This window comes from Zingiber officinale, chromosome 4A (assembly GCF_018446385.1).
Source record: "Zingiber officinale cultivar Zhangliang chromosome 4A, Zo_v1.1, whole genome shotgun sequence".
NCBI classification, from domain to species: Eukaryota; Viridiplantae; Streptophyta; class Magnoliopsida; order Zingiberales; family Zingiberaceae; genus Zingiber; species Zingiber officinale.
Genome location: NC_055992.1, coordinates 16,666,433 through 16,682,868, shown reverse-complemented (window position 1 = coordinate 16,682,868; position 16,436 = coordinate 16,666,433). Strand labels below are relative to the sequence as shown.

The following is a 16,436-nucleotide window of genomic DNA, read 5'->3' as shown; positions in this document are numbered from 1 at the left end:
TTTCCATCCAACTTCATTTGTCCACTTATTCTTCTTACTAGAACAGAGAGGTTGATTGATGAAGACTCCGTGGGCCACCGAACAACTATCAAAGAAAGTCCTTCGAAATATTTGTTACACGGCGAGTTTAGGGTTAAAAACTTTGATCTATGAGGGTAAAAATGTATTTGAACATTATAAATATATATTATCACAATAATTGAAAAATTAACCGAAGCAGCTCAGGTAGAGAAGATAATTTTAAAAACTTTTTTTTTCATGTTGATAATCTGTGTACAATAAGAAAATCATGGCTACCAACAATAGGACTTACGAATTTAGCTGGCACAGGTTTTGCCAGCTACATGTAGATGTAGCTGCTACAAGGTGTTGCAGTTATTAGCCGAAGTAGCTGCTACACCGCGTCGTAACAAAGCAAATAAAACCAAAGGCGCTGAAGCATCTGAAATATTTTTAAATCAATTATTAAGCAATTTTAATTAAAGACATAACCAGTAAATATTTTTAGGGTTAATCTTTTTACAAAAATACTGCTACTAAAAATGGGCCTTACCGCATTAGCTGCAACAAGTTGTGGCAGCTACATGTTGAGGTAACTGCTACAATGTGTAGTGCTTATTAGTCGAAGTAACTGCTTCAACGCGTGGCACAAAAATAAGGCAAAGCCGGTGCAACATCGCATATTACATTTTCACATTTTTTTTAGCAAGATGAAAACTCTGCTACTGGGTTAATCTCTGCTAGAAAATAGGCCTGCTAGAAGACCGACAAACCAACATTGTAGATGCAAATAGAGGGTTAATCTGATAGTAGTGTTAATCTATGCTAGAAAATACAGGGGCTAGAAATCCGACTAACCAAGTTAGCTGCTACAAGGTGTGGCAGATTCACGCAGATTTAACTGCTACACGTTGTAGCAGCTTCGTCTCCATGAAGCTGCAACACCTTGTAGTTGCAAATCAAAGTCCACCGGATAGCAGGCGGTTGGTGCAGCCGACCTTTCACTTTCCCGGCAGGTGCCCAAGTGGTCAGCCGGACGACCTTCGACAAAGACGAGGGAGATGAAGGGAGCAAAGGAGAGAGAATTCCAATCAATCTGTAGCAGGAAAGACGCTGAAGTAGTGAAAAAGTTTTTTAAAAATAATTTTTGAATCGGGTTGATATAGACAATATGAAAACTATGGGTACCAAGTACGTTAATCTATGCTAGAAAATGACAAGGTAGCTGCTACAAGGTGTGACAGCTTCATGCACAGTTAACTGCTACACGTTGTAGCAGCTTCCTCCCCATGAAGCTGCTACACCTTGTAGCAGCAAATGAAAGTCCACCGGAGAGTAGATGGTTGTTGCAGCCGTCGACCATCCAGGTCGTAGCATAAGTCCTTCCGACCTTCTACCATGACCAATCCAAGTCATATCCTACAAGCACGGTGTCATCAGTCGTAGTAGTTGATGCAACAGTTAGAAATGGGAGCAAAGCCACGGTGCATCTTTATACAATTATTACAACTATTTTTATATCGATTTCACAAGGTAATAACGGTGTGGATTAAGAAATTAAATTAGAGTGAGGTGGTAGGATCTCACAGTAGACTTGCGATTGAAGACGCCGGAGCAACTTTTCGACCGGGAGTGCGAGGGACGAGTTTCGACAGAGGGATCGAGGGGAGGGGGGGAGGGCGAGCCAGACCAAAAATATTGAACTTTCTGGGGAAGCGTCAGGTCGCCCGGAGGACGGAGGCCGGAGGGGACCGGGAGCGAGGGAGAGAGAGCGGGGAGGGAGAGGGAGGGAGAGGGAGGGAGAGAGAGAGAGCGGTAAGGGAGATTTTATTTTTGGTTATAAGCGCCGTCGAAATTTTGAACAAAGGCGAGAAAAGGAGAGAGTAACTTCAATGGATTATTTTATTTGCAGTGAAACCGAGCTGGCGATGCCACGTCTACGTGTCACTTATGGTCGTGCATAAAACGTCGCCCAACATATCAAAAGGATATATATATATAAGGATTTGTTATCCTGCGCGACGCCACAGTACGCGACTGTGCGCGCCGCGCAGGATAACAACTGATTTTTATTTTTATTTTTTATTTTTTTTAATTTATAAATTTTAAAAAAATAATAAAAAAAATATTTTTTTTAAGAGTTTATTTCTAGGGTTCAGGCTTTGGTTATAGTGTTAAAACTATTTTTTTTTTTAGATTTTACCTATGGGGTTTAGACTTTCCAATTAAGTTATAGTGTTTGGTTTTTAAAAAAAATTAAAATAAAATTAATTTAAGCATTTATTGAGTATTGTAATATGTTAAGGGGATATATTAAGGTATTAAAAATTTATATAAGGAAATGTTAAATTTTTTAATTGATTTTTAAAATTTAAAATATTAAAAAAAATAAAAAAAAATGACCGATCTCCTGCGCGCGCGCACAGTCGCGCACTGTGCGAGCGCGCAGGAGATCAAAACTCATATATATCCTTTTCACTGCATCGTACGTTAAACTGTTGTATGTATCGCCTAAAATAAACACGTGGTTTCTATTTCCTCGCGTTGGACACGTGATAAGTATGCTTCTTGCTTGTGTGTTGTTATCTAAATCTAATAGATTACAGCCCAGCCGGTCTGGGGTCAGCTCAGTACCAAATGGGAATTTGTTGTCATCCGTGTGGGTCCTATACTCAATATTCACCCACTCCAAGATATATAAATCCATCCCACTCCCCCAGCGTCAGTACTCCACGACCACTCGCCGAAGCTTCAGTTCGATGGTAACAAACAAAGACGACTGCCTCCACCTCCAAACCGCCATTTCATCCGCTAATGAAGACTACTGCTTATTCTCCCGCCAGCAGGAGCACTCCGTCATTGTCAGGGCCCTCATCCACGTCATCTCCGGCTACCCGTCGCCCGAGCTCCCGCAAGCCTCCGGCGCCTGCTCGACGTGCGGCATTGGAGGATGCCTCGGTTGCCACTTCTTCGGAGAAGAACCGCGATCCTCCACCAAGGCGATCCACGGTGGCGCGATGGCAACGCCGCCAGCGAGGCCGCGGAAGAAAAAGAAGAAGAACAAGTACCGGGGCGTGCGGCAGCGGCCGTGGGGGAAGTGGGCGGCAGAGATCCGGGACCCGAGGAGGGCAGTGCGCAAGTGGCTGGGAACGTTCGATACAGCGGAGGAGGCAGCTCGAGCCTACGACGCTGCCGCCATCGAGTTCCGCGGCGCCCGGGCCAAGCTCAATTTCCCCTTCCCCGAGCATCGCGGAGGCCGCGAGATCTCCAGCTGCCAGTCCAGCACCCTCACGTCGTCGTCAGCGGCGTCTCACCCTCAAATTGACGGCGAGCAGCAGCAGGGACAAGGGCAGGAATCGGTGGACTTGTGGGAAGGGCTGCAGGATTTGATGACGTTGGATGAGCATCCATGTTGATGATTCCTCCTGCGTTGACCGTGTCTAAATAAAGTCAAACATGTTATATTCCTTTCCTACATCTGAACGGCATTTTAAAATCGTGTTCCAGATGCTGTAGAACGGTATCTCGGCTTCATGTGATAAACCTGCTGATCTGATATCGTGTTCGATCCGCGTTTGACTCGAGGGCACTGAGCTGTGCTTTGCTCATAGAAGCGGGCCCCACCACCAGGGATTTTTCTTTCACGTGCCTGGGCATTTTGCGAAAGGGCGACCTTGGATTTTAAAATTTTCAAAAGAGCCATGTCAGTTTCCCTTATTTCCTAAAACCTAAAAGACCTGTTTTATTAAAAAAACAAAGAAAATCTCCATCCGTTGGCTAGACAGGCGACCAGACACAGGCCGAGCGATTGCGGTCGGATTGTAAGGTCGCACGACCAAGCCGAGCGGTCGTGATTGCTTGGTCACCTGGTCACTTGTTCGCAAGACAGTGATTGCCTGGTCGCTTGGCTAGTGGTTACGCAACTATTTGACCGCCAGGTGGTCTAGCCGTGGACCCATGGCTACCTCGACCGCTCTGGTCAGCAGATGACAAGGGAAATTTCTTCTTTTTAATTTTTTAATAAGAAATGTATTTTGAAGGAAAAGTGTACCTTTTAGAAAATATAAAATTACGATACATTTTGAAAAATTTAAAATCAAATGCACCCTTTCAGAAAATGCCCTGTCCAATTTCCATCTCTATCAAACCACCACCACTTGTCCACTTGTCTTCCTTTTATTAGTAGGCATACTATGAAACAGGGATCATAAATTCCGACTGTTTCGTTGACGTGGGCCAATGGGATTGGAAAAAATTAAAAATATTTTTAAAAATATTTATTTCTTCGATAGGCCAATTCTATTGTTGAAACGTTGATCATGTGTCTCTAGGGAGTACGAGAAGATGTTTCATGGTCATTAGAACGTGACAAATAATCTCTTAGCTTTTTTCATCGGATTAGTTGGTTAGAAGTTGATAAATTTATTATAATTAAATAAAGATTAATTTTAATAGGCACATATCTTAGTAAAATAATTATTATCATCCCTATTTATTTAGTGTTTGATTATAAGTTAATCCTGTGATCTTTTTTATATAATTTAAGGATGGATTAACAGATTTTTGGGATGAACGTAAATATCTTTTTACTGGAAAAAGACAAACAATCCTTAGTACTATTTTCTACTCTATTTACTATCTATTTTGCCTTCCGTTTCTTGATCTTTTCTTCTAAGTCTAATTTGTGCGTTGGTAGGGCTTTACTAAGGTTTACCTCGACTCCCTTCTAACATCTGCGAGGAGTTTTTCCATACCCCTATTAAAAAGTGGTACTCGATATTTGGAAGGCGAACCTATGGAGAAGCCAACTCAACCAAAGTCTGATATGAAGAAAGTCGATTTGATTGAAGTCCGACTTGAAGGAAGCTGATCTGATTAAAGTCCGACTTGAAAGAGACCGACCTAATTAAAGTCTGTCATGTGAAAAAATAGACCGACCTGACTTATATCTAATCGGTTAAAATTATTCTGTCATCGTTACTTTATTTAATTAGTCATCTCGTCTCTTGATTTATAAAAAAAAAATACAAAATAAATAAAATTATGATAAAAATTCAAAATAAATGAACTAATTATGAATTTAATTAATTGGAAACTACCCTAGGATCTCAACATAAATTATATATATATATATATATATATATATATATATATATATATATATATATATATATATATATATATATATATATATATGATGCGGTGATAAGGAGGGGCTCTCCTTGGGAAAAGTCTTCATCGTAATGGAAGTCAAAATCAAGGCGGTGAACGCCCCACTATCATTGGTCGGGCGGGCGAGTGGTTCGCTAGACCGAGATATAAAAGGTCTGATCCAACATCGTCACTAGCTCGACCATCAACTGAGTTAGGACACTTAAGATAAGAATGAACTCCAAGTGTATGCAGAAGCAAGCCGAGTGACTACCCCGCTCAGTCTTACATCAATACTCAGATCAGTAGATTAGAGTCATAGCCGAGTAGACCACGCATGAACAACGCTAATACAGCCGAGCGACCATCCCGCTCGGTCAAGGTACACGTACAACAACCAGACAGTGGAAGTATCGGTCGAGCGGCCAAGTAGTAGATTCATCAACCAAACAATGGAAATTCAAGCGAGCGATCATCCCGCTCGGTCCAGCAAAGGACGACATTGGGGTAGGGAACTCTCAGCCAAGCGGCCATCTCGTTCGGCTGAGCAACATACACTGCGGGATATCCTTCGACATTCTTTTGGGAATTAGTGCCGCCGACGAGTGACATGATCAGACAGAAAATCATACGGCGGAAGCTTCCACTGTCATTTCAGAGATATGCTCGGGTCATTAAGGTACTGTGTCAGGGACACTTTACTGACATGTCTCTTCAGGGAAAGCTTGGGATTGTGTACCCACTTTAAATAGCGTGCACACATGCTATAGGAGCCCTATATAAAGGGGGTCCAGGCATCGGCGGAGGTATGTTTTTCTCGCAATATCTACAGTTGCGCTACAATTTTCGTTGCTTCTTGCCTCGTCGGAGACTGACTTGAGCATCGGAGGGCCATCACCGGGGACCCCTTCCCTGGCTTGGCACTGACGTTGTTTGTGTTGCAGGCGGGAGCATAGTCCATCGAAGGTGAGCTAGAGCGCCACGTCCCCAGCAACTGTCTCCTCGACTTTCAGATAGGATCATATTTGGCGTCGTCTGTGGGAACGCCACTTGAATCCGAGCCGAGGAAATGGAAGACACTGGACGACTAACCACTGTGACGCTCACGCAAGAGGAGTTGGAGATGCTTGTGCAAGCACGAGCAGCAAAAATGATGGAGCAGCAACAATAACAGGCGATAGCCGATCGACCTACACCGCAACTAGCAACATCGGCGACCAATAGGCGAGCGGGGCAAGAAGACCGAACGGAGCAACTCTCCGTATAGGGGCAGAATAGATGGCCGACCGACACCCAAGGGGAAACGCCGCTCGCGCCGATCCCCTTCCACCAGGCTCTATTCCAAACCCCCTCAGAGATAGTCCAAGCCCATCAAGAGTGTGGATCATCTTCTGACGAGGCACCCATTCGGAAATCGAGGAAAGGGAAAGTGCCCCGAAACGCTGCCTCTCCCGAACGGATCAACATGCAGTTTTCAGAGGAGATCTTACAAGACCCTCTGCCTTGGCATTATACCCCATTGGCGATTGGGATGTACAATGGGACAACCGACCCAGATGATCATCTGGATCAGTTCGACAATGAGGCTACGCTGCACCAATACATGGACGGAGTAAAGTGCAGAGTCTTTCTCATGACTTGTTAGAGTGTATACTAAAAGCCTAGCTTTTGTAAACATTTATTTTTTAAAATAAAAGAATCACATTGGCCAAATGTCTACATTTATTTGTTAAGTGTAGTTGTTCAATTAATTTATATTGTAGATAACATGGTGTGTGGTGTCACACACAGAAGATCATGTTATTAGTTCTTTATAAATTATAAACAGTTGCTCACGATTAAGATGGAAAGGAACAAACTATTGGAATAGTCGGCGACCGATAGGCGAGCGGGGCAAGAAGACCGAGCGGAGCAACTCTCCGTATAGGGGCAGAATAGATGGCCGACCGACACCCAAGGGGAAACGCCGCCCGCGCCGATCCCCTTCCATCGGGCTCTATTCCAAACCCCCTCTCAGAGATAGTCCAAGCCCATCAAGAGCATGGATCATCTTCTGACGAGGCACGCATTCGGAATGCGAGGAAAGGGAAAGTGCCCCGAAACGCTGCCTCTCTCAAACGGATCAATAGGCAGTTCTCAGAGGAGATCTTACAAGACCCTCTGCCTCGGCATTATACCCCGTTGGCGATTGGGATGTACAACGGGACAACCGACCCAGATGATCATCTGGATCAATTCGACAATGAGGCTACGCTGCACAGTACACGGACGAAGTAAAGTGCAGAGTCTTTCTCATGACTCTCTCCGGATTGGCACAGCGCTGGTTCAGAAGGCTGTCGGACGGCTCGATACAAAGTTTCAAAGACTTTTGAGCCGCTTTTCAGCACCACTTCACCAACAACCGATGCTACTAGAAGACGAGCGTCAGCCTCTTCGCCCTAAAATAGGGGCCCAAGGAAGCGCTCCAAGCGTACATTGAGCGCTTCAACTAGGTGGCCATGGATATCCCCTCGGTCTCGTCCGAGACCATGATGAATGCCTTCACCCAGCAGCTTGTCGAAGGGGACTTCTTCCGGTCACTCATCAGGAAGCTGCCTCTGGAGTTTGACCACATGTTGAAAAAGGTTAATGAGTACATCAATGTGAAAGAAGCTCAGGCGGCTAGAAGAAAGGAGGTGGTGATCAAGCATTCGACGTTAATTGAGTGTCGACCCAACAACCATCTGTCGCCCAAGGGGCTAAGAGCTGAAGGGGCACGACTGCACCAAGAGGCCAGGGCCACACTGTACAACATGTGGCATCCGGCTAACCCAAGGCGTCGAAGGGCAAGGTATGGATGCCTATATTTTATTCGTTTCACCAATCGACGACGCACAACACACAGGATTGCCGGGGACTAACGCCAATCGTCAGCCGACCGGCTCCTAGGGGGTATCACAGTCACTCTCCATCCCCCGATTGATGGGACTGGCGTCGCTCGACCGAGCAGTGAGAAGAGAGAAGGGAGCCTGAGCGCCACCACCATCAGCGGAGGGATGAAACCGATCCCTCTAGAATCCCGTCCGAGCGGAATAGGCCGTCCATCTGGGAAGAGGAGAACAGAAACAATGCTTCCCGGGGAGAGATAGGCATGATTGCCGGAGGCTTGACCGGCGGAGACTCCAACTGGGCCAGGAAATCGTACGCAAGAGGTTGGAGATCCATGCCGTCGGATGCAGCAAAGAGAAAGCCGAAGGGCCTAAGATTAGTTTCGGCCCTAGCGATCTAGAGGGGGTTGAAGTCCCTCACGATGATGCTTTGATCATCTGAGTGGTGATTGCCAATTATACTATTCACCGAACCTTCATCGACACGGGGAGTTCGGTGAACATCATTTTTTAAGAAGGCGTTCGATCAGCTGCAGATCAATCGCGGTGAACTATTGCCCATGGTGACCCTGCTCTACGGATTCACGAGCAATGAAGTCTTGCCAATCGGCCAAACAAGACTGGCCATCTCACTGGGAGAAGAGCCATTGAGGAGGACCCGAACCACCAACTTCATAGTTGTGGATGCACCATCGACCTACAACGTCATTTTGGGCCGACCGACCCTTAATGAGTTTCGTGCCGTAGTATCCACTTACTGCTAGAAAATAAAGTTCTTGGTAGACGACCAGGTGGGCGAGGTCAAAGGCGATCAACTAGGCGTTTGGCGATATTACGTGGAGATGGTCAAAACCGAGGCCAAAGTAGCACAGAAAGCTCCACGGCTAGAGGTAAATGCTATTACCAAGAAACCTCCTATATTGATATATGAAGAAAAGGAAGAGGTACATATCCACCTAAGTCGGTCAGAAGCCACGACTTTCGTAGTTGCCGACCTGGAGAAGAAGCAGAAGGCTGAATTGATCCTCTGCCTCAAGAAAAAATCATGACGTGTTCGCATGGTCGACACATGAACTACTAGACATCTCCCCGAGCGTGACCCAGCATGAGTTGCATGTTCAATCGGACGCTCGGCCGGTCAAGCAAAGGAAAAGGGATTTCAGCACCGAGCAGAACGTGATCATCCGGGCGGAGATAGAAAAGTTGTTGGAGGCTGGCCACATCAGAGAAGTTCAATTCCCGAGCTGGCTCACCAACGTTGTCCTCGTATCCAAGCCGAGCAACAAATGGCGAGTCTGCATCGACTTCCATGATCTGAACAAAGCGTGCCCGAAGGACTTCTACCTACTACCTCGGATCGATTATATGGTGGACTCCACTACGAGATGTGAGCTGATCTGCATGCTGGATGCCTACCAGGGTTATCATCAAGTGCCGCTCGCCCGCGAAGATCAAGAAAAGGTCAGTTTCATTACGACTGATGGAATGTACTGCTACAATGTCATGCCGTTCAGACTTAAGAATGCCGGGGCCACTTATCAAAGACTGATGAACAAAGTGTTTCGACTGCAGATTGGCCGTAACATGGAGGTATACGTGGATGAGATACTGATAAAATCCCTCCAAGCTACTAACCTATGTGCAGGTATTGAGGAGACTTGACAGACACTTAGGACCTATGGGATAAAGCTAAATCCGAGCAAGTGCATGTTCGGCGCGAAGAGCGGGCGCTTCTTAGGCTACATCGTCACCGAGCGGGGAATTGAGGCAAATCCAAGCAAAGTAAAAGCACTGCAAGACATGCCACCACCTCGAAATTTGAAGGAAGCTTAGCGTCGCACCGGTCGGATCACGACGCTGTCCAGATTCATCTCTAAGTTGTCTAATCGGAGCCTACCATTCTTCAAAATATTGCACCGGATGACAAAATTTCAATGGGATGAGGAGTGCGATCGGGCGTTCGAAGAGCTCAAAGAATATCTCAACTCTCTTCCTATCCTAGCTAAGTTATGTGTCGGTGAACCACTCCGGATCTACTTGTCATCTACAGAGTATGCGATCGGTTCGACATTAGTTAGGCAGAATGATGGAGAACAAGCAGTGTACTTTTGAAGCCACATATTAAAAGATACTGAGTCCCACTACACTGGTCTTGAGAAGTTAGCTTATGCTTTAGTGCTCGCTGCACGAAGGCTTCGCTCATACTTTCTCGCTCACTTGATAATCGTGATGACCAATAGTCCCTTCGGAAGAGTCCTTCTCAATCCTAAGGCATCCGACCGGCTAATCAAATGGACGACGGAGCTTAGTAAATTCGATATCCAGTATCAATCCCGTACGGCTATCAAGGCACAATCCTTGGCAGATTTTGTTACTGAAGTCCAAAGCCCCGAGAAAAAGGTCGTTTGGAGGATATACGTGGATGGTTCGTCCACTCGGCAAGGGAGCAACATCGGTGTATTGCTCATCTCACCACAAGAAGACCGGATACAACTGTCCGTTCGGCTGGACTACAAAGCCACCAATAACGTAGCGGAGTATAAGGCACTGATTACTAGCTTACAGGCCACTTGGCATGTAGGAGTTGTCAAGGTCCTCATCCATTTGGACTCTCAGCTGGCCTCGCAACAACTAACCGAGACGTTCGGGATAAGTAACGCCCAGCTCAAGCTCTACGCTGAAGCCTTCGAAAAGTTGAAAGCCAATTTCTGGGAGGTTTTCATACAGAAGATCCCTCGGTCAGAAAATCAGGCTGCAGACGAGCTAGCCAAGCTAGCCAGTTCACTATTGTCGATCGTCATAGCGCAACCAATTGAGCAGGTATCTTTGGTGGCTCATATTGATCGAATGGAGGGGCTCATCTTCCCAAATGATTGAAGGACATCTTTGATAGAATTCTTACATACGGGGGTTACGCCGCCCGATCAGGAAGAGGCTCGCCTGTTGAGGAAAAGAGCCGGACGATTCACCTTGATCGGAGATCAGTTGTACAAGAAGGCCTTCTCTAGGCCTCTACTCAAGTGCGTCGGGTTGAAGGACGCTGACTACAAACTGCAAGAAGTGCATCAAGGATCCTGCGGAGGGCATCTGGGTAGCCGCTCATTAGCGAGGAAAATTCTTCTGGTCGGATATTTTTGACCGACCCTCCAGGAGGATGCCGCTCGGACGGTGGTCACGTGCTTATCCTGCTAAAAGTACCATAACCTCTCGCACCGACCTATAGAGGAAACGAAGGTTTCCACTGTATCTTATCCATTCGACCAATGGGGCATGGACATCATAGGACCATTCCCCATGGAGACCGGTCAACAAAAGTTCCTGCTTGTTGCGGTGGACTACTTCTCCAAATGGGTTGAAGCCGAGCCCCTAGCCAAAATAACTGAGCAGATGGTCATCAAGTTCGTATGGCAGAACATTATCTGTCGGTTCAGCATCCCTCGCTGACTCGTCTCAGACAATGGAAGACAACTCGCTGGTCAGAGGCTCAGGGAGTGGTGTGGTATCCAGCAATCCTTCACTTCCGTGGCCTATTCGTAGAGAAACAGGCAAGCTGAAGTCACCAATCGGGAGATCCTTCGAATCCTTTATACTCGGCTCGACCACATCGGAGGTAGCTATGTTGATGCGCTCCCAAGTGTGTTATGGGCTATCTGCACGACCAAAAGGAAGGCACAGGCATGACCCCCTTTCACTTGGTATACGACGGCGAAGTGGTCGCCCCGATGGAGGTCGGGGTAGAATCTGATCGGGTACAACACTACGATGATGGGCACACTGAGCGAAGGATGATGGAGCTTGACTTGGTGGATGAAACGTGGGCGAAAGCCGCTGTTCGGCTGACAGCCTACCGGCAACGTATGAGGCAGAATTATAATCGACGGGTGATCCCGAGATCCTTCCAGGTCGGTGATCTCGTCTGGAAGAAAGTGAAGCCAGTCGGCGATGTCACCAAGATCGAGGCACTAAGGGCGGGACCATTCAAGGTCGTGCAGAAGCTCTGTTTGAGCACCTATTATTTGGAGGACGAAGAGGAGAGGTAGCTTGAGAGGCCTTGGAGCGCGAACCATCTGCAACCCTACAGGGCTGGATGAGAGGTGAGCAAGTGAATCTTGTATGTTGCGGCTATTGTGTGTTTGCCGAGTGCAGGGAAAAGTTTGAATAAAAAAGAAAAGGCCTCTTTTAAGTGTGTCTCTATCAACGGTCGAGCGGCGACCTTAAACCCGGGTGCAAGTATAAGCAAATCATCAAGCGGCGACGCTAAACGCTTGTCTCCCCTAACGATCGAGCGGCGACCTTAAACTCTTGTCTCCCCCAACGGTCGAGCGGCAATCTTAAACTCTCATCTCCCCCAACGGTCGAGCGGCGACCTTAAATCCTCATCTCCCACAAAGGTCGAGCGACTATCTTAAACTCTCGTCTCCATCGATGGTCGAGCGGTGACCTTAAACCCTCGTCTCCATCAACGGTCGAGCGGTGACCTTAAACCCTCGTCTCCACCAACGGTCGAGCGGCAACCTTAAACCCTCGTCTCCACTAACGGTCGAGAGGCGACCTTAAACCCTTGTCTCCACTAAACCGTCAAGCAGCGACGTAAACTCAAGTCCTTAACAAATCGTCAAGCAGCGATGTTAAATTTGAGTTTTCGCCAAACCGTCGAGCGGCGACGTTAAACTCGAGTCCCTACAAATCATCGAGTGGCGACGTTAAACTTGAGTCTTCGCCAAACCGTCGAGCGGCGACGTTAAATTCGAGTCCCCAACAAATCATTGAGCGAAGACGTTAAACTCGAGTCTTCGCCAAATCATCGAGCGGCACCGTTAAAGGCGAACCTGCTTCAAACCGTAAAGCGGTGACATCATATCCGAAGCTTCATCAACTAGGCAAGTGGTAACGACAGACCCAAGACTACGTAGGCGGTCGAACGGTTGGTTGCAGATAAGGGTTGCCCGAAAGCCCCCAAAAGGTCAAATGAAGGGCTCGTTTGAGAAAACACACCAGGATACTTCAGGCCCAACGACTTAAAAAGAAAGGCTAATCGAGCGGAAGTGCATAAAATCACGATCGAACTGAGGAAGTAGGAGGCTACAAACGACTAAAAGAAGACCGGAATGTGAAAAAAAATGAGAAAAAGTCCCGCCAAATGGCTGGGCATGCATTAATACTTGGAAAAGCTTACGAAAGGAGGGATTACAAAGATTAAGCTCTTAGCCTCACTCTAAGTAGTCTAACATGTCGTCGGGCAGAGCGGCTGTGAGCTTATCCCGACTTATGACTTTCTTTATCACAATGGTCGGCAAGTGACCCCCCTCGTGAAGTTGAATGATCGTCCCTTCGATCGACAAGTCAAACAAGTGAAGGGTCCGATCGGTGAATCTGTCGCAGAACGCATCCGAACGAAGGTAAGCCTACTTCATGGTTTCAAATCTACTCCCTTCGGTGCCCTGGTAGATCCGCAACGTCGTGCGAGAGCCCTCCAGCTCGTCCTTGGCGGTGACCAATGCAGCATCTCGGGAGGCCACTTGGTCTCGGAGGGACTTCTCCTCAGTCGAGCGGCTATTCCACTCGACCACCAAAAAGTCCTCGGCCTCCTTAAGCTTTTGGCCGAGCTTCCGAGCCTCTTGGTTCTTCAACTCGAGGTCATTGATGGCCCGTTGCTTCCGAGCGGTGGCCGACTCTATCTTCTTATCGAAGGTGGTGATTTTTTTTTTTTTGTACTGAGCTAGCATCACCTCCTGGTCGGCGGACCTTTTCCGCTCAGCCACCAGAAGCTTATTACTCTTCTCCAAGTCAGCCTTCAGCTTCTCGACCTTGGAGATTGATGGCCCTTGGGAGGAGGAGGCACCACTCGAAAACTTGAGTTTCTTGAACTTGTCCTCCAGGAAGGTGAGCCGGTGGCACATGACTAGGCTCTCCATCCAATACTGCAAGTAAAGGAGAAAGATATTATAGTCGAACGGAGGTAAGCGGGAATTCACTTTAACAAACTTACCCTGGTGGCCATTTGGGTGTGGCTATTGGCCAGGGCACCCGGAGGTAGCATCATCGCATGGGCCCGGGCATCCTCCCAGACTTCGACGAGCGACCCACGGATGAGGATCTGGTGCTCGGGTATCCGGGATTAGGCGCTCGACTCACTGTAGTCGTCCGTTGGCAGATGGAGGATCACCGTGACAGATCGTTGGCCGCTCGGAGCCGAGTGGGAGGAGGTCACTGGACTAGAAGCTAGTAAAATCCTGAACCGTTGGACTGCTACAGGCTTTGGTGGTGACGGCAGAAAGGCCACGGGTGCTAAGGCCACGATCCCTTGCTGCAGCTCGGCCAAGGAGGGCTCCCGCTCGAACGATGATGCCTCCACAGTTGCTTGGAGCAGAGCCAAAGTCGAAGTGTCGACCCTCTCGACCGATTGCGCACCCGAGGTAGCGGAGCGCGAAGATGGCTCCGCTCAGCGCCTCTTGCGTCGGGTCAACGACACGTCAAAGGAGGCCGATCCAGAGGGTTCCTCGGTAGGAAGGATGGGGCGCTGCTCCGTCTGAGGTCGGGAGATCGGGGTGGCCCCTTCGCTCGGCGCATGGCTGGCCGTGCCCTCGCCTATTTCTGCGGGCGTCTCCTCGCTCGCCCCGAGTGGGTCTTCGTGAGGGTCGACTGGTTGCAGACCTTGGCTCGTCATCTCTTTGGTGGACACCGCCTTGATCATGACATCCGAAAGCTTTGCTTTGTCGACCATCCGTGCTCGCATCATGACACTGGTTGCAGAAGAAAAAGAAAAATCAGTTAGCGTCAAAGGGAAAGGATAAAGTGGTGGCATACTTAGGCTGGTCGGTAGCCGGGTGTGGATCAGGCTGAGTTCGAAGATATAGAGAACACCCTTAAGCAGCAACTTATGGATGTGATACTTTTGATCAGCTAGCATAGAAGTCGCGTGGAGATAATCCGATTGGATCTTATATCGCTTCAGGTCGGGCTGAGGCACCACTTCAAGTTGCCAACGGGTCATGAATTCTAGTTGCTCGGGGAGACGCATGAAAAATAAGTATTCTTTCTAGTGTTTATTAGAGGTCGACATTTTGTCAAAGAAAACTAGGCCAACCCGAGACTAGAAAAGGAAGGTCCCCGACTCAGATTGCTTGGGGTAATAGAAGTAATGGAAGACCTGAGGAGTGAGAGGGATGCCGTGCAGCCGGAACAAGATAGTGGCGCCGCACTGCAAATGGAAAGAGTTCGGCACGAGTTGGGGGAGGGAGATGCGGAAGTATTTACAAACGGCGATAATGAAAGGATGGATGGGGAATCGCAGACCGGCGACAAAGTGGTCTCTGAACAGACATATGGTGCTGATCGAGAGATTATTGGGCCGATCGGATGGAGAAGGCAGAACGATCTCGTGCCCGGGGGGGGGGGGGGAGTTCATAGGCATTTTTTAGAGCCTCCGCATCACCCGCATTGAACCGAGACTCCATGGTGGTATACCAGAGTCCGGGAACGACGACTGACGGCTGCGAAGAACTTGCCATGGCAAAAATAAAAGGAAAAACAGAGAGAAAAGCTAGTTGGGGGAAGGAAAGGCAGTCGAAAGAAACCCAAAGGGCCGCGAGAAGGCAACCGGAGCAAAGTGAAAATAGAAGCAAAGGAGAAAGCTTACTGGAAAAGGAAGAGATCGCTGGGAAAGAAACGCAGGTGGTCGTCGGAGCGAATGATGCAGAGGAGCAGTGGTTGCCGGAAACATAGAGGAAGACGCAAGTGCGGACGAGAAGCCGACGCTGCGGGTTTATAAACATTGCACTTGCCCGACCGAAGCCGTCCGATCTAGGTCATGAAAACCTATGCGAAGATCCAACCATTGAATTCAAACCGCCAAACCTCACCATCAGTGCATGTCACGTCAGGCGTGTGACGGCTGCGAGCATGACACATGACGTGCTACCATAGGTCGACAATTAAGGCGAGTATGGGAACTTGCTCTGCATTAATGGAAAGGGATTTGCATGCTTCTTGAGAAATTGGGGTGACATCAAGCTAGCTCGCGTTCCTCCAGGACAGATGGAGGAAAAAGTCATTTTGAGTGTAAACCTTGGTTTAACCGATTGGATCAAGGGAGCATGTTTATGACCAAGCGACCACCTTTAAACGATCGATCAGCAAGAAGCGGGCCTATCCTGTGGTTCACATAGTAAGGAAGGCCGATCGGGATGGAATCTGTTCACAGAATGGTCTAGTCAGTCGGACTATAGTCTCCTTCGACTAGACTTGAAGGGAGGCATGTGATGCAGTGAAAAGGAAGGGCCCTCCTTGGGAAAAGTCTTCGCCGCAATGGAGGTCAAAGTCAAGGAGGTCAACACCCCACTATCACTGGCTGGGAAGGTGAGTGGTTCGCCTGACCGAGATATAAAAGGCCCGATCCAACATCATCACTAGCTTGAC

General features: G+C 47.9%; 2 protein-coding genes across 2 annotated transcripts; both read left to right on the top strand.

Moving 5' to 3' along the window:
* Positions 1-2,715: 2,715 nt before the first annotated feature.
* Positions 2,716-3,506, top strand: LOC121969634 (ethylene-responsive transcription factor ERF109-like). The gene has a single exon (XM_042519830.1). The coding sequence runs from the start codon at positions 2,760-2,762 to the stop codon at positions 3,414-3,416; it is 657 nt and encodes a 218-aa protein (XP_042375764.1). The 5' UTR covers positions 2,716-2,759; the 3' UTR covers positions 3,417-3,506.
* An 8,189-nt stretch (positions 3,507-11,695) lies between these two features.
* On the top strand, positions 11,696-12,058 carry LOC121972274. Its single transcript, XM_042523962.1, has one exon. The coding sequence runs from the start codon at positions 11,696-11,698 to the stop codon at positions 12,056-12,058; it is 363 nt and encodes a 120-aa protein (XP_042379896.1).
* The last annotated feature ends 4,378 nt before the right edge of the window (positions 12,059-16,436 follow it).

Excerpts from the sequence above, each read along its gene's own strand:
- LOC121969634 (XM_042519830.1), top strand. The coding sequence starts at position 2,760 with ATGGTAACAAACAAAGACGACTGCCTCCACCTCCAAACCGCCATTTCA.
- LOC121972274 (XM_042523962.1), top strand. The coding sequence starts at position 11,696 with ATGACCCCCTTTCACTTGGTATACGACGGCGAAGTGGTCGCCCCGATG.